Here is a 24,419-nt window from a genome sequence, read left to right as displayed (position 1 = left end):
TGCTATATTAAAAGGAGAGGGGATAATTAAAAGAATGGTCAAGATGCTTCAAAATGCCTCGAGATGATAACTGAATGTGGAAACTTATACTGCCTATGATGTTTTGATACTAAGAGAATGGGAATTTGCAAAGGCTCCTTTGAGTATCACTTGGAATGGTGATATCCTTGGGACTATGGCTGCATAATAAATGACCCCAAGGTATTGTGGGTTTAAAGGACCCACAACGAGAAGATGTGGTTTAAAACATCCATTTATTTTGCTGATAGATATTGTGGGTGAGGAACCTGGGCAGGGCACAGGTGTGAGGACTTATCTCTGTTCCACAATGTCCAGCACTTCCTTCCACTGAACAAATCTAAGTCTAGGAGCTGGAATCCAAAGATTCGGTCATTCACACAACACAGTTGATGCTCATGTTGAAAAGACCTTAGCTGGGTTGCCAGCCATGACATCTCCTGTGTCCTGGGCTTTTGCATAACATGATGGTTGTATTGCAAAGGTGAACATCCCAGGCTTCGGATGATCAATCTGCAGAAGTCCAGCAATGTCATCTCTTCCTGGATCTATTAATTGCGACAGTAACAAAGGTGGGCGTGGTTTCAAGGGCAGACATTCTCGACATTCCCTTCCCCACTTGCACTGTGGAATAGCATTCCAGTTTCCTCTGGGAGTTCGGATCAGCCACCCTGGCTAGCATAATAGCCTCCTTCTTTGCCTGTTGGTTCAGAAACCTGAGGAGCCCAATGTGACCAGGTGGCAGTCCTAATTTCCCACTCAATAGGATCATTGTTGTGTCTCTTGGTGGAAGCATTTCTCCCTTTGAAATCAAGACTTCTAGGCTAGCAGAGCATAAAGCTGTGAGGGCAGGAAGCAATAGCTTTACTACATGGGTGAGCAGAGCTAACAGTGCCACACCTAGAACCATCATTGATTTCCAGACCTGTGAATTGCGGCTGTGGGTAAGAGCATCATATGTTAAACACCAATACAGAGTGCATGGTTATCATTGGAAAATGCAACCTGCCACTAGTGAATATACTAAGTCTGCTAGCTTGGAAACAACCACTGTCTTAGGAAGAAATAGAAACATATATTGAGGCCTGAGAGTAAACAAGGTGCTATTAGGCACTTTGAGTAGGTATCTTAGACACCTTCGCTGTTATCTTGTACTTACAATTCACCTAACAAAACTTACTGAGTGCCTTCTATGGAATAGGGCCTGTGGGCGTGTTGTGAATCCAGATAGGGATAAGACACACTTTGCTTTCAAGACCACTTAAGTTTTTCAGCTGAGACAAAACGCTCCTGCTGGAGATGGGTGTGTGGAGCCTGGAGCACCCTGTGTGGCTCCTCTCCCTTGGGGCCTGTTCCCAGCACAGTGGCCTCTTCAGGGATCCAAGAGGGAGGAAACTGACGTTGTTAGGCCTAAAAGCCTGAGCTCAGAATTGCTTTCATGTACAGGTCCAGATTTGGGAGGAGGAGATGTAATTGCCGTGTGCTGTATTTCCCCCCTATGAGGGAAAAACTGGAATACTTGAAGTCTTTGGTCTAGACTCCCAGTCTATTTTCATGATTACAAATGGACAGAATTCTCATTCTGGGTATGTCACTGATCCCAACCCTACTCCCAATTTTCATATATGATGCCTAGTCTAATATGACGAAAGCAGACAGAATATATTTTATGAGCTATCCTCTAGTTTGAAAGAAATTTGGGCTGCACATTTACATTGAATTGTTTATACCAGTGACTCTCTCAAATGAAAGGGGATCAGGATTATTCCAGAGGGTTTTTTTTTTTTTTTTTTTTTGGTGGTACTGAGGTCCCTGGAAACCTTCTACCTCTGGGCTACACTCCCAGATCTATTTTTTATATATTTTTAAATTTGGAAACAGGGTCTCTTAAGCCAGCAAGGCTGGCTTCGAACCTGCACGATCCTCCTGTCTCTGTCTCCCAAGCGCGGGGATTATCCAACTTGAGCTTTACCATGAAGATGCTTCCAGGGAGATAGTCTTATCTTGGGGATGGGCTAGAGCTGTGGGTCATTATTAATGTTCATTTAAGTCTTTAAATGAGGAGAGGGACAGTCAGTGGATAGGAATCATTTGTGCTTAGTGTAGTATTTATAGCCAAGAAGAGTGCTTAGAGGAACCTGGCTAATTTTGTATAAAATAGTTGATTTCACTGGTATTGCTCCCAGTTGGTGATACATGACCATTGGTCATTTGTAAAATTCCCTTCCAGATTTTGCTGGGGAGTCTCAGAAGTATCTGGTACATGTTGGCAAAAAAGTTCCTTCTTTCTGGACCCTGCCAATCCTCTCTTTGGAGCCATTGTAGATCTACTGGCTGGTCTGGGCCGTCTCTGAGCGGAATAGCTGTTAATGGCAACTTTGAGTAGAAAGCCTTCCCCCTCTCTGTTTCCCTCTGCTAGGTGTAGAGTGTTTCTTTTCAGGTAATTTATCAGATGGGTCATCCTGACAGACTCCCACAAATAACCAAGAGTGCTAGCTAAGATATAAAAGAAAAACTACAGCTTTAAAAATAAATGGATGAACTTAGGCCCTTTACAACTCAGTGAGACCCTATTTCAAATTAAGAATAAAAAAGTATATAAATGGATGAGCCTGGCACCGTGGCACATGCCTGTAATAGCAGTGACTTGGGAGGCTGAGGCAGGAAGATCACGAGTTCAAGCCCAGCCTAGGCAACTTAGTAAGAAATTGTCTCAAAGTATTTCAAACAGGCATGGTGAGGCATGCTTATAACCCCAGCACTTGGGAGGCTGAGATTAGGAGGATTGCAGGTTCGCAGCCAGCCTCAGCTATTTAGTGAGGTCCTCTGCCACATAGTGAGACCCTGTTTCAAAATAAAGAATAAAAATAGGGCTGGGGTGTAGCTCGGAGGTAGAGTCCCCTTGGTTCTATTCCCAGTACTGCAAAAGAGGTATTTCTAGGGAGAAATATTTGTAATAATATTAAATACTTGATAGGAGGGGTTGACATAGATAAAGCTAAAGCAAAGCAGGGAAATGAGAAATCTGAAGAATTTTCTGTGAATATCAAATAGAAAAAAGAGATAGAAAGTGCCAGAGGAAGGTTGCCCCCATTGAGATACCATAATATATCCTATGTCTAAAGAGAATGGCATAGAAGTAATATTTAAAGATGCAATGACTTAGAATTTTCTACAAATGATTTAAAAATGAAGGGAACAGGGAAAATATTATATCCCAAACTTAATTATCGTGTGTGTGTGTGTGTGGGGGGTGTTACTGAGGACTGAACCCAGGAGCATTCTAACTCTGAGCTACATCCCTGGCCCTATTTTATTTTTTTATTTTGAAACAGGAACTCATTAAATTGAAGAGGGCCTTAGTAAACTGCTGTGATTGACCCCAAATCTGTGATCCTTCTGTTTTAGTCTCCCAAACGCTGGGATTACATGCATGACCAACTTCTAAAATTATTCTCCATGAGATAAAGCAAATTTGAAAGAAAAGTGTGTGTGTGTGTGTGTGTGTGTGTGTGTGTGTAATATACATGTGGACACATGAGTGTTATGTTAGCTTAATGATTATTGTGCCATCTTATTCCAATGGAAGAATTTCTCTCTATCTTTATATTTGCTTATTTATGTTGTCCTTTGCTGCCTTAAATTGTATTTATTTATTTATTTATTTATTTGTTTATTTAGTTTCTTGTTTTTTGTGGCATTGGGGATAGAACCCAGGGGCATTGTACCTCTGAGCTACACCCCCAGTCCTATTTTTAGTATTTTTTTATTTTTTGAAACAGAGTCTCACTGAGTTGTGAAGGGCCTTGCTAAGTAGCAGAGGCTATCTGGGAAGTGCGATACTACAATCTCCGCCTCCTGAATGCTGGGATTACAAGCATGCGCTATCACGCCTGGCTTATTTTTTTATTTTATCCTATGTTTTGCAAGATGTTCTAATTCTTTCATTTCATTAAACATTAAATAGTATATTTTTATGTAAAATATGAAGTTATTTAGTATTTAAATCCTCCTCACAATAAAAAAGACTATCATTATTCATTAGGCCCCCCCTTTCATATCTCTTATTCATGCTTTCTGAAATTGTGGATTTACCATTTTCCCAAAATTTTATTTTTGAAAGTTTTTACTGCCAAGTCGAAAAAATGTTATCATGAACACTCATGTGCCCATCATTAAGGTCTATTAATATTTTATAATACTTTCTATCTCTCCATTTATTTATTCCTCAGCCTACCCACTGACCTATTTTTGATGCACCTCAGAGTCTATTACAGATCACTTGTGCTTTTAAACAAAACAAAAAGGCAATTCTCCCTTCTATGGCCACAAATGATAACTTCCCAAAGCTTTTGCACCCCTTTTCTTGTTCATCTCTGGCACGTGCTGCTGGTTTTTGCATTAATCGCTGCCTGTGCCTCTGGTATGGCCCATTCTCCAGTTTGCTGTTGCATATAATTTGTGAGTGAGAAAAATGGAGGGGAAAGTGGCCTGCCAAATGCGTAGCAAATTAGAGTAAACGAGCTTTAAGTAAGGGGCAGGAGATTTCTTTTTGGCTAAAACTATGCATGGACTTTATGATATCTATTTTGGCTGCCAAGAGATATTATGGGAGTCATACAATATTCATGGAAGGCTTGACTGGGATTCTACAGTATCTCCAGAGGAAATAGAATTTCTTGAATTGCTCCCAATATTATTTTATTATTATGATTAAAATTTAGACTCTTAATAAAGAATCTGCGCACCATCTAATGAAGTACAAATGTATGTCACATCTAACTGGTAGCACTTGAGTGCCCCGATTCAATTTTATTATGCAATTTCAAGTTTAAAATGGAAGCAACGTCACATGATGGACTCATCTATTTGGTCTGTAATAAGTAGAAGCATAAAAGGGTTAAATGGCAAGTCATTAATGGCTTTTAGCTTAATGGATCTTTTAGCTGATCACAGCTAAAAAGCTGAGCGCATATCGAATGAATCTATCAGTTAATGGTAGCTCTCCAGGAAAAAATTAACAGGAGCAAAATAATTCCTTTTGTGAGATGTTAAATAATTTTTGTCTGATTCTAAAGTAAGAACATCCATGACCATCAGCAAAAATGAACAAGAGTTATATTTTGGTTCAGTTGAGGTGCGCTTGCTATGTCGTAAGGATAGGAAAAAGTGGGGGATAATTTTTTAAATTTTTCTTCCCTTCCCAAAGACTTATAAAAACATCAGATTAACATGAGCATATCCCAGTATTTTCCCTATTAGTTTATTGGTGTACACACTGGTGTACTGGGAATACAGGCATGTGCCACCACACCTAGCTCTCACCTTTTTTAAAATGGTTTGTTGCCAGACGTGGTGGCGCACGCTTGTAATCCCAGCATTTGGGAGGCTAAGATAGGAGGATCGCAGTTCCGCAGTTTGCAGACAGCCTCAGCTACTTAGGCCCTTTGCAGCTCAGTGGGATCCTTCAAAATAAAGAATAATTAAAAAAAAGGTGGGGGGGGGCTGGGGTGTAGCTCAAAGGTAGAAGAATACCCTTAGGCTTCATCTCCAGTACCGCAAAAAAAAAAAAAAAAAAAAAAAATAGGACTAGGGGTGTAGTTTGGAGGTAGAATGTCCCTAGGTTCAATCTCAAGTTCAGAAATAAATAAATAAATAAAAAGAATGGGGACAAAAGGCAAAATAAATTACGTAGCATTTTAAAGGATGCCAAGTGTATGAAAGAAAAACACAGAACAGACAAGGGGGAGGATCTAGAGAGCTGGAGTTAGGGGAAAGTGAATGCAAACTTAAAGACCAGAAAAAAGGTGACATTTGAAAAAAGACTTGGAGAGCTGGGTGACTATCAGGTAGAAAAACTCCAAGCAGAGGGAGCAGCTTGGCAGAGTCCTTGACATTCTTTCATGTCTGCCCTCTCAGATCAGCAAGGACAGAGCAGTAATGGGTCACTGGGGAGCAGGAGATCAGTTGTGAGGCTAAGGGGAGCAGGTAGATGATGTGGGGGGCTGAGGTTGACTTTGAGAGAAATGGGAGCCATTAGAAGCTTTCTGGTAGTGGCTTTTAATTGTACCACTGCCTAATATATCTTTTTTTTTTTTTTTTTTTGGTGGTGGTACTGAGGTTCCTGGAAACCCTTCTACCTCCGGGCTACACTCCCAGACCTATTTTATATGTTTTATTTGGAAACAGGGTCTCTTAAGCCAGCACAGCTGGCTTTGAACCTGTGTGTTCCTCCTGTCTCTGCCTCAGAAGTGCGGGGATTACAAGCGTGTGCCATCACGTCCAGCTCCCTAATATATCTTGATGGATAAAATAATTCTCTCAAGAGATTTGGGAAGTTGTATTTCTTTCTAATGTGAGACAGTGCTGAAACAGGGGCGGGGGGTTCTTGAGAAGAAACCCGGTGTTTCCTTAAGATGAAACGGAGTTTCTTGAGAAGAAACTCGGCGTTTCCTTACCAGGTTCTTGTCTATGGTGAGCGAAGAATGACACCCGCAAACCGCAGGAAGGGTAGTAAAAGGTTTATTGGAAGCAGCAGGGAATAGGGAAAAGTGGCCGAACATCCCGAAGGGGCTGTCGGAACTCTGAAGTCCAGCAGTTGCCTTCAGAACAATACTTGAGGGTAGCCCAAGCCGAATGCCTTCAGTTGCAAGCTGCTTTTTTCCCGAAGTCCACGCAATCTGCCGGAAAGGAATAGGAAAGGGGAAGAACACCACTAGGGCTGTCAGGACTCTGGTGTCCAGTAGCTGCCTTCAGGTCACTACCCGAGTGTAGCCCGAGCCAAGTGCCGTCAATTGCAAATTACTTTCTCCCAAGGTCCACGTGATCTGCTGGAAAAGAAGTGCAGGTCACCCCTAGGGGCCTCGGTCGTCCTTGATGTCCAGCAGAGGCCTTCAGGTCACTACCCAAGTGTATCCCAGGCCACGTTCCTTCAGTTGCACTTCGCCTTCTCTCAAAGCTAATGCAACCTGCAAGAGAGAGAAAAGCTCCCCAACGGGGAGGGGTTCCCAGAGTGGGTAACTGTCCTGGTGGCTGCGCTAGGGGTATATATATGTCTGCATGTCTTCTGTTGGTTGGAGTTTGGGATTCTGGGAAGCAGCTCTCAGATTTTGCATAGGGTATTTGTATGTCCTTTGAGGGGTCTCCTTTCAGTAGGAGTGCTAGACTTGCTCCAGTGAAGTCTCCTGGGTTTGTTGATTAATAAACAGTTGGTTTTGTGAAGCTTTGGTCATTCTTATATCTGAGCCTTGGAAGTTCTGATATTTGTTGCCCCTCAGGAAATTAAGTTTTTTCTACTGAGGCCTCTTCCCTATCTGCCTATTTCCTTTCGATCTCCTCAGTGCTAACACCTAGTATACCATATATTTGTTTAGATTAAAACAGGTTCTGTTTAAAGCACAGGGCTTTCCACTTAGATGTCCTTAATGAATAAATAATTTGAACAACAGGGCTGGTTCTTCTTCCCCAGGGTTCCCCAGTCTTCCATTTCATTGTTACTTCATTCCTTATCTTTTCTCAACTTGATTCCATCCAGCCCACTCTATTTTCCTATTTTTTTCGCTCAACTCTATTTTCCTGCCCCAGTCTTTGCTAACTTAATTTTTCCCTAATTGAAAAGCTCCCCCCTCTCTCTTATATGTGGAAATTAGAGAGATACTCGGTTTTAGGGCACATGAAATCGATGAGCACAGACTCCAGGGAGTGACCCAGGGTGATTGGGAAGGGAGGGGAAGACGCAGTCATCAAGTATGCATAACAGAAATAGTGCTATGATGTATACAAAATTGGCAGTTCCAATCTCAAAGACTTGCAGGGTGAGTGTGTGTGTGTGTGTGGGGGGGGGTTGGGGAAGGCAACAAGAGTTGTGTGCATGTATTTAGAAAATTACACTCTGTACTCAAATGTAATGTAAAATTACAATGCACCCAATTAGAAAGGAAGGAAGAAAGAAAGAAGGAAGAAAGGAAGGAAAGGAAGAAAGAAGGAAAGAAAGAAAGACTTCCCAGATTTTCTCCATGAGATTCAAACTACTATCAGCAAATAAGGCGACCTAACTGAGGTGGATGGAAGGGGGAAGAGGGAATTCCTTAATGTACATGACTGTACATTCACAAACCTATCAAAGTCAATCACTAAGCCAAACATGAGAAGGAGGGAGGGGAGGGAATGGGGTGAGAATCTGGGAAGGGCTAAATGAGTGATGTGTGCATGTATGCCTCCACCATCTTGTACCCCATTAATATGTATGACTACAACGCACCAATAAAAATAACAACAACAACAAAACAACAACAACAACCAACAACAACAACAACAACAACAACAACAACAACAACAGAACCAGGACAAAGTCCACCTGCTCCAGGAAGCCCATACAAACCCTCTGGGCCTCATCGTCTTTCTGAGCTCCTTCTTCTGATGGCTGTCATTAACTTAATCTGTTTTGAATGATGTTTTTGGTGTCTCTTTATTTAAAAACCAGGGGTTTTTAATAAACCCAATTAAACATCAGCAACTCAGGGAACTTGTCTTTCACCATTAGTTTTATAGAAGCTGATTGTTTAAGAAAAGTACAATGACTTCGCTCATCTCACGCAGAAATTAACGAGGAGCAGACCAGGACCTAAAGCATACCCATCCCAGACATGCACCGCTCATTGTCCTACCTCTATTCATAGAAGGGTTAATTTATTCAACGTGTTCTCTCAGTGGCCAGGCCAGGGAACCACACCCTCTCTTTCCAGCGAATCAGAAGCGGCCGCGTCCAGGAAGCTTGTCCCGTGCGGGACGCCGTAGCGCGCCCGGCCCGCTCAGTCCCGGGCCACCATGGCGGCCCCGGAGTCCGGCCGGGATTCGAGTCCAGGCGCCGCAGAGGGCGAGGAGGAGACGATTCTCTATGACTTGCTGGTCAACACCGAGTGGCCTCCGGAGACAGAAGTACAGGTGAGCCGGGCTCCTCGAGGGCGATCGGCGGGCTCGGCGGGGGCCGATCGCCGCAGAGCCCCTAGCCAGAGCCACGTAGCTGGCGCCGCGGGCGGGAAGCGGGCTCGGCTTTCACCGTTGCCCTGGCAACGGCGCGGGGCGCGGGCGGGGGTCGCGGGATTCCCTGCGGGGCGTGGGTGGGTGGCATCCTCGAGCGTCCCCTGTGCTCCGATCTCAGTTTCCTGGAGGCTGAGCAGCGGGCTCTGGCCGAGTGGCACCCGCCTCCCCGCCGGTCATTTTCACCACTCGCCCCCCTGGGAGGGGAGGCGCGTGGGAGACTCCACGGTCCTTCTTTTATCAATGGATTCTGGCGATCCCCGTCCTGCGCGCTGGCCAGGGCTGGCCAGGTGCCTTCAGTGCAGAAGGAGAGTTTTGCAGGACCCCGCAGTCTTTGCAACATCTGGGAGCTGCTGCGGATCCCGGGGTCTCCTTACTCCTACCCGAGGGCTGAATCGCGCTCGTTCTTGGGCGTCAATAAAGGAGCATTTAGTCATCGTGTGCGAGTGTTGTCCGTGTCCGTGTGCCCTCGTGTCCCAGATACTGTGCGAGGTGCTGGGGATGCAGCGATGAATAAGTTCTCCTGGGACTTCCAGTCTTGACCCAGTGTAATGTGCTCTACAGTAGCGCTGTGAGCGGAATGACCAGCGAGCGAGGGAAGAGAACGGAGCTTCTGGCCATGTTGGGGACCCCTGCTAGGGAAGAGGTTTTAGTGACTGGTACCTCGTGAACTGGACTTTGGGGTGATCAGTTGTTTCGTAGGCAGGGCCTTCCAGGTACAGGGCAAAGAGCAGGAGCCACAGACCCACGGTTATTCAATGCATACGTATCCAGTGCACAGCATGTGCCAGCCAGTATATTGGAGGACGCACCAAGGTGAAAAAAAAAACAAAAAACTTTTATTAAGGATTATAGAATCCAGCCACCCGGACTCTGCTTACCATATCTTTTCTGAGTGTTTGCTTGTTGGAGAAACTACTCTTTCTTCAGCTCATTTTTCTACAAAGTTTGCAGGTTTTCTCCATTAACCGTCTCACTGCCGTTTCTGCTTGTCGTGAATAATGTATTTTCAGACAGACAGAAACCTGCATATATTAAGTATTTAGTTTCTGTTTGCTTGGAACAATTAACATTTTGTAGAGTATATAGTTAGGAAGTTATTGCTGCTGCCAGTTAGTTGGAAAAGTTTCCATTCCATTCATTAATTTCTGGTTAATTGCAGTAATGTTTTAGAATGCTTAACAATATACATCGATCTAAAAAAAATAAGCACAGAATCAGCTTGCATCGAAACCCCGCAGCACATCCTTTTTTTCTCTTCCTGTTTTGGTTATATTGATTTCTACATCTATTAATTTCAGCAGTTGCACTATAATCTGTTGGAGGTCAGCAGCATCTAATTCGCCTTTACATTTCTCCCCAAGGCCAAACTGTGTCTTCACGATTCCTTCATTTTTGTTGAGTGAAATGATTTTTCTGTGTTTTTTAAGCAATAGCTATCTCAACTTACCATTGTTTTTGTCCATTGTATTTTTCTGGACAGTACTTTAGCGCATCTTGCTCATATAAAATACTTGGTGTTTAACCTACGCGGTGGTGTTCAGCTTATATTCATGGGAAATTATTCTTGTTCATGCTCTTATTTTGTGGTACTGGGGGTTGAACCCAGGGATGTTCTACCTCTGAGCTTTACCCTCAGCACTTAAATATATATATAAAACATATATATGTATATTTGTGGGTCTGGGGATGGAACCCAGGGGCATTCGACTTCTGAGCTACAACCCCTGCCTTATTTTTTTATTGTTTATTTTGAAACAGGGTCTCACTAAGTAATGGAGGGTCTCACTGAGTGGCTGAGGAGGTCCACAAACCTCGATCCTCTGGTCTCAGCCTCCCGAATGCCGAGATTACAAGCGTGTGCCACCATGCCCGGCTTTAAAATATGTGTGTATATATATATTGGTGCTACTGGGGTTCCTGGAAGCCCTTCTACCTCTGGGCTACACTCCCAGACCTATTATATATATATTTGGAAACAGGGTCTCTTAAGCCAGCGAGGCTGGCTCCGAACCAGCGCGATCCTCCTGTCTCTGTCTCCCAAGCACGGGGATTACAAGTGTGCGCCACCATGCCCGGCACAATATGTATATATTTTTAAAGACAGAGTCTTGTTGTATTACCTACACACTGGCCTTGGATCTCTGATATTCTTGTTTTAGTCTCCCGAGTACCAGGTATCCAGGCTTGTGCCACTGTACACAGCAGAATGAAATTATTTAATCTAGCAATTACAGATCTTTGTTTTGTTAGTAGCATTGCCTCTGTGGGTGGACAACAGCTATTCAATGAGTTTGCCTTGAAAAGTGAATTTGTTAATTCATATGACCACTTTTCCCATGAGTAAAATTTGTTTTAGTTCTCTGGGAGCTCACCGGAAATGGCCGGGCTGAACAGACACCCAGCATGATTTTGGCTATTGACGCCATCTTGTCTTTCCTGCGGTGTTTTGATTTGGAGACAATTTCCACCCTCAATTCTCCTGCAGTCCTGCAAGGTTCCTGCTGCCATGGGCTAAGTGCTAGCTAGCCTTGCTGAGCTGACCATAAGGCCTTTATTTTCCTAATAGAATCCTTCTACCAGAACAAGGAGGTAGATGCTGTTACTCCTTTCTGGATGTTTTTAGATGAAGAAACTTACCCGATGTCATTTTATTTGAACGTGACTGCTGTTTTTTTGGCTCTAAAGTCCATCTGTATTTTGGTAGATTTGAGCTCCTTATGAATGGACACAGTGTGTCCAATTTCGTTTGCCTAGATCTTTAGGAAGTTTGAAAATGCTGGTATTATATTCTCAGTTCTCTAAGTATTAATAATGAAGTTTAAGCTAACATGTAGAAATATTGCTATAAAAATTTCAAATTCAAGGGTTTTTCTGTTTGTTTTAAATTATAGCCTAGAGGAAACCGAAAACGTGGTGCATCATTTATCATCACAAAAGCAATCAGAGGTAAATATAGCTTATTTACTTTTCTTTCTGTGGTAAAATTGATGTTTTTTCCCCATTTCATTCACAACTGTGCTATTTTAGAAAGTTTAGGGATTTTAATGTATGTTCTTCAGACTTTTGATAGGGAGCCTGGAGAAAGCAGAAGAGTTTAACTTCATGCATATGTATTTACATACAGATTGCCAGAGCCAGCTGGCAAAAGTGTGAGTTCCGAAGAGAGGAGTGAGGATCAAAGGATTCAGTTCAAAGAATTCAATTCAAGGAAGGGAGGATCGCCAGTCTACCCCTGGGTCGGTGTCTCTGCTGGCTGATCCCGGGTTTATTTCTCTTGGGGTATTTATACAGTTTCTCACTTCAGGTTACACCGGAATACAATAATGACAAATCCAAAGCATATACATCACGGGCAGGTCAGTCAACACCCTCGTGCAATCACGAACAACACGAACCTAATCTTCTCTCAGACTTTAATTACTTTAAACCCTCCATGACCCCAAACCTTGTTGACTCTGGGCGAAGGACAGTCAGAAGTATTCTTTTAGTAAAGATCAGGGGTTTAACCTTAATGGTTCCCCACAACAGATCATCTATGTCTATGTAAATATGTGTATTTTCTTTCTCTCACACACATGCATGTATTTACACACACACACACACACACACACACACACACACACACACACACACACACACATCTTTAATGTAGCATAGAGTAAAAGGATAGCCTGGGTTTAACCCTTGTGGATGTGTCCTAGAAGGAATGAAGAAGACCAATATGACTCTTGGAGAGCTATGGATATTGAGGCGAAAAGACTGTGGGAGACCATTTTAATTTTAAGTGGTTTATATGATGTTTCAGATGCAGCTGGTCAAAAATATCCAAAATATAAATTTGATTAGCCAGGGCATTGATTTAACTATGGACAGACATAACGTATAACTAACAACAGTCTGAGAAAGCATTGAGTCCTAGCCTTGCTGAGCTGACCGTAAGGGCTTTATTTTCCTACTAGAATCCTTTTACTAGAACAGTGAGGTAGGTGCTATTACTCCTTTCTGGATGTTTTTAAATGAAGAAACTTACCCGATGTCATTTTATTTGAACGTGACTGCTGTTTTTCTGGCTCTAAAGTCCATCTGTATTTTGGTAGATTTGAGCTCCTTCTGAATATAGAGAAGACTCAGTTTCAAAGAAGTTGAGTGCTTGAAATGAACTTAATTTTATCTTGGGATACAATATGCACTAACATATTCGATTTTTGTTATCACAAATATTTTGAAATTTTGAATGTTTAGAAAATATACCCATGTAAAAATGCAATGTAGAAATGTAGAAAATATATGTAATTAAAAATTGAAGAGTTTTTTTTTTCTCATTTAACAACCCAGAGATAATCTGTGACTTTTTTTCTCAGTGATGTACACTTAGTTGCATATCTAGGTGCACTCATGCATATACATCTTAAAAAGAATCTTATAAGGAATTATTTTTAATACTGTTAGAGATTTTGTTTTCCATGGATTTCTCTAGTTGTTTGTTATTTTTAAGGTATTTGCTATAAAGTGTGAATTAGTATCTTGATTTAATTTTTATATAGTTTCATTTTAAAGGGTAAATACTCTAACTTCTCATGGTTTCATTAAACCTTTTGAGATTGAATTTAACATCTCATACCGGTTTTACAATTCTGTGGTTAGGAAATGGTTCAAAGTTCTGCATAACACACATACTTGAAATGTAATGGAAACAGATACATGACCTTGTAAAAGTTATAATTTATTTTAGGTTATTCTCATTTTAAGTTATGATCTCAAATTTTTGTTATGTAACGATTCACCCTGCAGCATATTTAATGTATTTCATCTATAAGCCGAATTTGAAAATGAATCTTAAAGGACAACTGATTTATCTTTGGTTTTTCTATTTCTCTCTTATTACAGATCGCTTCTTATTTTTACGTCAGTACATCTGGTACAGGTGAGACCTCAGTTATTTAGAGAAACAGTATAGACATCAAATAAAACATTATGATTTAGGTTTTCATAATTGATAATGTAGATGTTGACGTTCAGATAAACTGAGCTTTTAAACAAGACATTTCAAACACTTTGATATAAACTGAATATATCTCGGTAGAGTTGGCAGTTTACATTCCTTCGTCATCGTTAAGACGACCTCATGGTGACTTCTGCTCCATCTGCGTGCCCTCAGCTTTATCTCGAATGCCAAATGCCCACATGATGGGTCTGTGGTTTTGGGATCTTTTAAAAAGCACTTTGCTCATCTTGTTGGGTCAGCTGTCTGGTTAATATTCAGGTGCTATGCATCAGAGAAGGTTCTTCAGGTTTTAGTTTTTGTGTACATTTTAACTCTTCAGGCTCAGTGTTGATTTTCAGCTTTAAGGGGGACAGAGAAGTATTTTGATAAAGGATAAAATTCTGCCTTTAGAAATGTATATAGGAATTTTATATAATTAATTTATGACAGATTGCTTTTTCCTGATTTTAAAAGCTCCAGAGATAATATAGTTCTATAAAAGAGACCTTTGGCGAGGTACAGTGGCCCATGCCTATAATCCCAGCACCTGAAAGGCTAAGCCAGGAGGATTGCGGGTTTGAGACTGACCTCGGCAATGTAGGGAGACTCTCAGCTACCTAGTGAGACCCTGTTTCAAAACAAATATTAAAAACGGGGCCGGGCATGATGATGTATGGCTGTTATTCCATTACTTGGGATGCTGAGACAGAAGGATCATAGACTTATGGACAATGTCAGCAACTTAGTGAGACAACAACCTAGTGAGACCCTGTTTCTGGATAAAAAATAATATAAAGCTGGAGGTGTAGCTTGGAAGTAGAATGCCTCTGGATTCAATCTTGAGCTCTCCTCCTCCTTCAAGAAAAAGGGACTGCTGGGCATGGTGGCACAGCTTGTAATCCCAGCATTTGGGAGGCGGAAGATCACGGTTCGCCAACAGCCTCAGCTACTTAGCTGGGCCCTTCGCAATTGAGTGACACCCTGTTTAAAAAAAAAAACAAACAAAAAAACAAAAAGAACCCCCCAAAAACTAGGCCGGGCGTGGTGGCGCAGGCTTGTAATCCCTGCGCTTGGGAGGTGGAGACAGGAGGATCATGCAGGTTCAAAGTCAGCCTCGCTGGCTTACGAGACCCTGTTTCCAAATAAAAATATAAAATAGGTCTGGGAGTGTAGCCCAGAGGTTTAAGGGTTTCCAGGAACCCCAGTACCACCAATAAATAAATAAATAAATAAATAAATAAATAAATAAATAGGGCTGGGGGTGTAATTCAGAGGTACAGTGCCCCTGAGTTCCATCCATGCATCATCCATGGTACTGAAAAAAAAAAAAAAAAAAGAAAAAAAGAAAAAGAAAAGAAAAGAGAAAAGAAAAAAGACTAGGTATAGCTTACAGGTAGATTGCCCCTAGAATTAGTCCACAGTCATGTTCTCCACCCCCCCCCAAAAAAAAAATAAAAGAAAAAAGAAAAAGACGTTGCTTTCCCTAGGACTTGCTCCAGAGTTTTTCTGCTTTTACTCTATGGTTGTATGTATACATGCACACATATACACACAGATTTCCTTAATCTTGCCCTGTATTTGGGGATGTAGGCTGTGATGGTATAGGGAGGCGTGAGGGGAGAGTGGGTAAGGAAAGGAAGTATAGAGGGGTCCTGAAAACCGTGGAGAGGAGGGTGGGCAGAAAATAGGTCCATGTTGCTGCCTGACGGTCTGTTTTTTTAATCTCTCAGGAAGGAAGGAGTCAAAAAAAGTTAATGCCCTTGCAAGCCTTGTCCTGTGTGTGGGCGCCTTAGGATGCCGCCTGGCCGGTCGGTGTCTGTCTGCCTCTCCTCCTCCTGAGCCGGCTTCTTTCTTGCATTGGCTGTGCCCATCATTGTATAAGTCGCTGAGTTTTTAATCTCATCTTTCTCATGTAACTTTCAAAAAGTTTCTACTTCCATTAGTGCTCTTGAACTTAGGGTTATTGACCCAAAGGTGTGGCGGCCTTGCAAGTGGATTTTCCTTTAAGTTTTTTTTTTCTGTTTAATTTTAAAAATTAAAAAAAAAATTTCTTTTTATACTGGGTTTGGAACCCAGGGGCATTTGACTTCTGAGCTACACCTCCTGCCCTATTTTTTATTCTTTATTTTGAAACAGGGTCTCACTAAGTTGCAGAGGGGCTCACTTAGTAGCTGAGGCTGTCCGCAAACCGTGACTCTCTCGTCTCAGCCTTCTAAGTGCTGGGATTACAAGTGTGAGCCACCACGCCTGGCTCTTTAAATTTTTGAAACGAGGTCTCACTGTTTTGCAAAGGGCCTCACTAAGTAGCTGAGGCTGTCTGCAAACTGTGATCCTCCTGTCTCAGCCTCCCAGCTGGCTAATTTTGAAATAAAAACATACCTGGAATTATAGACACTATAATAAACTTGTTTATGACTTGTAGCTACATTTGAATTAAAGCAGTTGGTGCTCTTTTCCACGTTTTCCTCAGATATTCCTTTCCCTTTCTCCACGCAAAATGTATCTGAAGTCCTCTTCTATGTTTTCTTCTTACATCCCTTCCAGAGAACGTGGTCATCCTCATAGATGGGATCCACATGCCTGAAGTTTCTTGTCTGTATTAGATTTCTGTAACTGTCTCAGTATTAAAAAATGATCATTCATACACAACATATATTGTTAATGTTTAATATATTTTGTCTTCTTCCAATTTCCATAATATCTCCCCCTTTTTCCTCTTTCATGTAACAATTTTCTTGATTTTTCCCACCTATTTTCTTGATTGTTTTCCACGATTCCTCTGTCTTTCCGACGGACTCATACGGTCTCTTGTTTTCTTTCCCTGCAGCGAGTCCTGTTTGGAGTTCTTTTTTCTCTTTTCCCTTCCTTAGTTCTAGTTTTCAATTACTTCTTTGTTGGTAATACTTAGAAATTTCTCTTTTTTCTAAGCTTAACTCTATATTAAAATTTATTTGTGTTAGAGCCAAGCCAGAATTTGTAGGTGATCATAAGGAAGGGCTTGGTATAAGCTTACTCTGCTGTATTATTGGTATTCTAGATATATTTTTTTCTGGAAAGGAGATAAGGTCTATAACTGTTGAACACGCCATGTTTTTGGGAAATGGAGTATATGGTCAAAATTCAGGAAACAAACTAGTAACTTTTGGTTTTGGGTTTATTAATAGTCACATTTTATATTCTAATAAAAAAAACCCTCCTGTAGATATATGTGCTACTTACTATATATACCTACTTATATATGGTTTTCATGATTAGATTTAAAGTGATGTACTGTGATTTCAGCCCTGTACCCTTTCTGCTTCCTGATGGACTGGTTCGCTTGGTTAATAAACAGATCAACTGGCATTTGGTACTTGCAAGGTAAGGATATATATAATTCATGTAATACTTTTACATCTGGATTATATTTTAAATTTTACTATTGGCATTAATTTTGATGCCCATATGGATTTTATTTTTGATTTTTTTTTTGGGTACTGGGAATTGAACTTAGGAGCATTCTAACTGCGAGCTACACCCTCACCTTATTTTATTTTAAAACAGGGTCTCACTAAGTTGTGGAGCGCTTCACAAGTTGCTGAGGCTGGCTTCGACCTGTGATCCTCCTGTCTCAGCATCCTGAGTACTGGGATTACAAGCATGAGCTACCACTACCTGGCTCAAATATATATATATATATATATATATATGTTTATATATAACATATAAATATTATATTATAAGTACAATATAATATTTATATATTATATATTATATTATTATATATTTATATATATTATATATTATATATAAATATTATAATATTATATATATATTGGGAACTAGGGATTGAACCCAAGGACATTCTACTTCTGAGCTACAACCCCAGCTCTTTTTTCTTTTGAAACAGGGTCTCACTAAGTTGCAGAGGGCCTCACTAAGTAGCTGAGGCTGGCTTTGAACCTGTGATCCTCCTCTCTTCTCCTCCCAAGTACTGGGATTACAAGCATGAGCCACTATGCCTGGCTCAAATAAATCAGTTTTTTAAAAAATTAGGGATTGAACCCAGGGGCATTCTACTTCTGAGCTACAACCCCAGCTTTTTTTTTTTTTTTTTTCTTTTTCTTTTTTATTTTGAAACAGGGTCTCACTCAGTTGCAGAGGGTCTCTTTTAAGTAGCTGAGGCTGGCCGCGAACCTGTGACCCCGCCGTCTCAGCCTCCCAGGTACTGGGATTGCAAGCGCGCACCACCACGCCTGACTTATTCTTGATTTTTTGTCACATAGAAATCCCCTTTGTCTCTGTGGTAAATGTTGTTCAGCTATGTTAATTCAAGCTGTATTGAAAAATTTTCTGTACTGTTTTCATACTTATGTATTCATTGTAAAGTCAAAAGATGAGCAATTAAATACATTTTAAAATGATCTTAAAATAATTAGGTGTTGAAGACTGCTGGAAATACTGATAACCTTTTTTCTTTTCTATGAAAGCAATGGGAAACTCTTGGCTGCTGTTCAAGATCAGTGTGTGGAGATCAGGTAATTGTACATATTATTCATAAATGATACTTCCTTTGAGAAGAGTTTTACCTGGTAAGTAAAAACTCAGATTTTAGTCTTTTTAAATGTGAAAAGTTTAGAGCCGGGCATGGTGCCGCACGCTTATAACCCCAGCGCTTGGGAGGCTGAGACAGGAGGATCGCACGGGTTCGAAGCCAGCCTCAGCTTCTTAGTGAGCCTCTCAGCAACTTAGTGAGACCCTGTTTCCAAATAAAATAGAAGATAGGTCTGGGAGTATAGCCCGGAGATAGAAAAGCCCCTGGGTTCCATCCCTAGTAACACACACACACACACACACACACACACACACACACACACACAAAAGTGATATATTTAAAAGGATTTTATTTTGTTTTTGGATTGATCCTAGGGGCATTCTTCCTCTGAGCTACACCCCCACCTCTGTTTTATTTTTTATTTTGAAACAGTGTCTCACTAAGTTGCAGAAGGCTTTCCCAAAATGCTGAGGCTGGCCTTGAACTTGCAGTTCTCCTGTCTCAGCCTCCCGCGAACTGGGATTATAGACACGCACCTCCACTTCCAGCAGGATTCTTCTATTAGATCACTTAATTTTGTGAAGTGCCAAACACCAACTTTTAAGTATACTTAGCTCATCTTTCTATTTTCCCACATCATTCTTCTGTCCCGCGAGACATTAAGTCTTAAATTCTAGACCCCTGGACATCACTCTTGTTTGACTAGTTACTGCTAAGTCAGCTAAATAGATGGTCAGGAAGTTACGAAAAACAGTGGGGACAGCTTTGCTTTGTTGGCACAGAGCTGTATATCAGATATGGGTGTGTTAAAGACAAGGTTATGTAGGAGACGAGACCAGCGATATTCTGTCTCCTCACACATCCAGTGGAACTATATAGTCATCAAAATTCTCTTTATTTTTATTTATTTATTTATTTATTTATTTATTTTTTGGGTGGTACTGGGGTTCCTGGAAGCCCTTCTACCTCCGGGCTACACTCCCAGACCTATTTTTACATTTTTTTTTAATTAAATTTGGAAACAGGGTCTCCTAAGCCAGCGCGCGTGGCTGGCTTCGAACCTGCGCGATCCTCCTGTCTCTGCCTCCCAAGCACGGGGATTACAAGCGTGCGCCACCACGCCCGGCAAAATTCTCTTTATTTTAAAGTGATATACCAATTATGAAAGTTATAGCAACAGTAGCAACTAAGTCAGAGAAACCAGTTCATTCTTTGGGAAAATTGCAGCAGCAAATTAAATGTGTGGCATCCCTGAAATTGAGGGTCACTCTTTTTTTTAGGCAAGGGCTAACTCTTCATCCTTAAGCCGGGCGTGGTGGCGCACGCTTGTAATCCCCGCGCTTGGGAGGCTGAGACAGGAGGATAGCGCAGGTTCGAAGCCAGCCTCGGCTACTTAGTGAGGCTCTCAGCAACTTAGTGAGACCCTGTTTCCAAATAAAATATAAAAATGGGTCTGGGAGTATAGCCCGGAGGTAGAAAGCCTCTGGGTTCCACCCCCAGTACCACCAAAATAAATAAATAAATAAATAAATAACTTCGTCCTTGAAAAATAATTAAATAGAAAAAAATTTCAAGACACACAGGTACCAGTCAGGTTTTTCTGCTTCTTCATTATTTTTGACTGAAATGGCTTTAATGACCATGCGGTTGTTATTACACTGGCTTGATCTTTCTGTTTATAATGTTTCCCTGCATATATCCAGACAGAATTGGATCCCTTGCATTTTGGGAGAGTAGAAAGAAGATCTGCCCCGTCTGGGCTTTAGCTTCAGATGAAAAGACCTTCTGACCCCTCTTAAAACCATTGTAGTAAGCTGGGTATGGTGGCACACGCTTGTAATCCCGACGCTTGGGAGGCCGACAAAGGAGGATCGTGCAGGTTCGAAGCCAGCCTCAGCTGGCTTAAGAGACCCTGTTTCCAAATAAAATATAAAATATGTCTGGGAGTGTAGCCCGGAGGTAGAAGGCCCCTGGGTTCCATCCCCAGGATCACCAAAAAAAAAAAAAAAAAAAAAAAAGAAAATACCATTGTAGTAATATTGATGGGCAGTAGGAAAGCCATGTAAAATGAAATTTCCTAACTTCATATGACTTTAACAGGCAGGTCCCTCTGTCTTATATTTTTATTTTTTATATTTTTGGTGGTACTAGGGTTCCTGGAAACCCTTCTACCTCCGGACAACACTCCCAGACCTATTTTTATATTTTTTATTTGGAAACAGGGTCTCTTAAACCAGTGGGATCCTCCTGTCTGTCTCTGCCTCCCAAGGGCGGGAATTACAAGGGTACCTCCACACCTGGCCCCCTCTGTCTTTTAATAGCAACATTAAGTATCAAACTGGCGCAGTGTCTGAATTTTCATTGTTCTTAAGAATGGGCTAGCACCTTCTATTATATTTGTTGCAATAATGTGAAATATTTATTTTTTTGAGAAATATGTTCCTGTTGTGACTTGTTTCTATCTTTTTTCCATTAAAAAAAACACTGAAATTATTTTAGGTATTAAGAGTCAGGGTGTGCATATGGGGTCAAGGTAAATATTTATGTCTGGGAGGGAGAGTATGAACACGGATCTCATGGGAATTCTTAGTGAAAATTTTGATGAAAAAATAATTTGCAAAAGCATTATATCATACATATGTAAAGGTTATATGGTGAAAGTCAACTCTACTAGGAAGCCTTTTGTTAATATAGACCCAGTACTGTTCTTTTCTTCTTCCTCCATTAATTGGTTCCACACCAATCCTTTAAGTACCTAGAACACATTTCTATTTGTCTTTTTTTTTTTTTGCCATACTGTTTCTATTTTATTTTGTAATAGGGTCTCATGAAGTTCTTGAGGGCCTCACTAGGTTGCTGAGGCTGGCCGTGAACCTGTGATCCTCCTGTCTCAGCTTTCCAAATACTAAAATTACAAGTGTGTGCACCATTGTGCTCGGCGAGAAACAGTATCTCTCTAATTCAAGGATAACTCTATTTGTAGTGTTTACTTGAAACCCCCCTTGTTCTTTTTCTTTGCTGATCCTTCCACATCTTTGCTCAGAAACATTTGAAAATTTATACTCCAATAGACTGGAAAACTTGGAAGAAATCCATGTTTAGGTTACTGAAAAGCCAGAGTGTGTGTGTGCTGGCTGCTGACTCTAAGTCGTGAGGAGAAATGATGGGAGTTATGCCTTGTAACGCCCTCTCCACACCTGTCTCCCCTATACCACTTGCAGGCTCCTCACTTAATTCATCTAATATAAACTACTAGCCCTATCATAGTCAAGAAAATACGCAATCTGGGAGAAAGAGACTGCCCCTGCCTCCAAGGAGCACAAGACTAGTTGGAGCCACAAACTACAGACCCCATCCGCACTCAGTGCCAGGCAAAGCCGCCGTCCTGACTGCAGTGTGGGAAACTGAGCAAACATACGTGCCAAAGAGCATGACCCAACCACACTAAAAAGGCAGAAACACCAACCTGGAAGAGCTGATTTCAAATCTCGGGGCAGGTGGTCTCATCATGTTGTGCTCGATTCTCCATTTCTAAAATGGAGGAAATAACTGTACCTGCAATCTAATGGGGTTTCTGCCAGGATTACATGCGTTAACACATGTGAAGCATTTGTAACAATACTCAGTGCCGGGCACTGAGTATTGAGGCACTGAATACTGAGTAAGAACAGTATTCTTAGCATTATCTTCTTATCATTAAGAATAATAATAGAGCCGGGCGTGGTGGCGCAGGCTTGTAATCCCAGCATTTGGGAGACTAAGGCAGGGGGATCCGGGTTCACGGCAGCCTCAGCTACTTATGAGGCCCTTGGGAACTTAGCGAGACCCTGTTTCAAACTAAAATATAAACTAGGGCTGCCGGGCGTGGTGGCACACGCTTGTAATCCCAGTACTTGGGAGGCTGAGACAGGAGGATTGCACAAGTTCGAAGCCAGCCTCAGGTACTTAGGCTTTCAGCAAATTAATGAGACTCTGTTTCCAAATAAAACATAAAATAGGTCTTGGAGTGTTGCCCAGAGGTAGAGGGCCCTGGGTTCCATCCACAGGACCACCAAAAACAAAAACAAAAATAAACAAAAACAACCCCCCCCAAAAAAAACCCCCCAAAAATTAGGGCTGGGGTAGAATGCCTCTGGGTTCAATTCCCAGTCACACACACACACACACACACACACACACACACACACACACGCGCGCGCGCACATTTCTATTCCATAGTTTTCCTTTTTTTTTTTTTTTTTTTTTTGGTGGTACTGGGGTTCCTGGAAGCCCTTCTACCTCCGGGCTACACTCCCAGGCCTATTTTATATTTTTATTTGGAAACAGGGTCTCCTAAACCAGCGCGCGCCGCTGGCTTCGAACCTGCGCGATCCTCCTGTCTCTGCCTCCCAAGCGTGGGGATTACAAGCGTGCACCACCACGCCCGGCCTCATAGTTTTCCTTTCTACCATAGTGAAGAATATGTATAGTGGTTCTGTACCAGTGGTAGCAAGTACTCAGTAAATGTTTGATTAGATTATGTTAAAGACAATTCTAGTATCGTGGGCCTTTAGAATAAATGATTCTTGAGAACAGAAAAATGAAAAATTGAAACAGTTTAATCTTCGAGTGGTAGCTCTGACTTTTGCAGTGGTACTTGGGTTGCTAATTCCAAGTTCTGTTTTTGTGCCAAGTAGTAAATGACTTTAATCGCTTTTTGTAGAATGGCACACTTAGCCCACTTGTGAGTGGGGCTGCCCATGGATTAAAAAAACCTTGTGAATTGCTTCTTTAATTTGTAATGTGTCAGTAGATAGATTATAAGTGGTTAATATGTGTTTCCTTATTTCCTAAATAGTGAAGTAATAATTCTTTATGATTATGGGTGACTATAAATATACGAACTAATTAGGAGCTATCATGGAATACAACAAAAAGCATTAAAATAAGAGACTCTTATGAAAAAGGCATGTAAATCCCTCCACCCACAAGGTTTGCTTAGCTATTTTAGGTAAGTTCTGGGAAGGTTTTTTTTTTTTGGGTTTTTTTTTTTTTGATACTGGGGTTCCTGGAAGCCCTTCTACCTCCGGGCTACACTCCCAGACCTATTTTATACTCTTTTATATTTTATACTCTTTTATATTTATACTCTTATATCTGAAAAGCGCGGCTGGCTTCAAACCTGTGTGATCCTCCTGTCTCCGCCTCCCAAGCGCGGGGATTACAAGCGTGCGCCACCAAGCCCTGCTAGATATGGGAAGTTTTGCCAAAACCAAATATTTCTCTCTCATTTTCTCGGCAAAAATAGCAACAGTTATTTAGTAGTTAGAGTAAGGATGAAATTAGTGAATACTTACTAGGGTCTGGTTTTTGCTAAATTATATAAAAGAATTTAGTCTTTTTAGTTCTGTGAAGTTGCTTTACCCCATTTTATTTAAGGGAAAGTGAAATGTGTTAAATCTTTAGCGTGGGTTACACAGGTGGCGCTAGAACCAGGCAGCTTCGCTCTCAAGCCAGGCTTTCGGTCCTCTGCCACTGGGAGGCTGAGCCCTGGAATGTTTTAGGAAATCTATTCCCATGTTTATAGTTGTTTTTAGTAATAACATGATAAACTTTTAAAAACCGGGCTAAACTACTCTTTAAAATGTTTTATATAATGTGCTTTTATTGGTGCATTATAGTCTTAAAATTTGTTTTAAAAGTAACTTTATTTTTTTTGAAGATTTAAAGAAGTTTTTTAAAAGATAGAAATACAGAGGATAGGTACAGCTCCATACCAGACTGGCATGGAGGGGTGACTCAAATGAATACACCCGTAACTTTATTTTTTTAATTTATTTTTTATTTTTTTCAGCAATACTG

General features: G+C 41.2%; 1 protein-coding gene across 1 annotated transcript in view; it reads left to right on the top strand.

Annotated features, from left to right (window-relative positions):
* Positions 1-8,844: 8,844 nt before the first annotated feature.
* NBAS (NBAS subunit of NRZ tethering complex) overlaps positions 8,845-24,419 on the top strand; it is a gene marked incomplete at both ends in the record, with an annotated part of 312,243 nt that continues 296,668 nt past the window's right edge. The window contains 5 exons of the mRNA XM_080711473.1: positions 8,845-8,961; positions 11,952-12,006; positions 13,948-13,984; positions 17,327-17,404; positions 18,514-18,561. Coding sequence (XP_080567599.1) covers positions 8,845-8,961; positions 11,952-12,006; positions 13,948-13,984; positions 17,327-17,404; positions 18,514-18,561 — 335 coding nt within the window. The remainder of the gene's footprint in view (positions 8,962-11,951; positions 12,007-13,947; positions 13,985-17,326; positions 17,405-18,513; positions 18,562-24,419) is intronic.

Source organism: Muscardinus avellanarius, assembly GCF_963383645.1.
Source record: "Muscardinus avellanarius genome assembly, chromosome: 15".
In the NCBI taxonomy this organism is placed as follows: domain Eukaryota; kingdom Metazoa; phylum Chordata; class Mammalia; order Rodentia; family Gliridae; genus Muscardinus; species Muscardinus avellanarius.
Note: the sequence above shows the minus strand (reverse complement) of the source record. Positions and strands in the feature narration are given on the sequence as shown.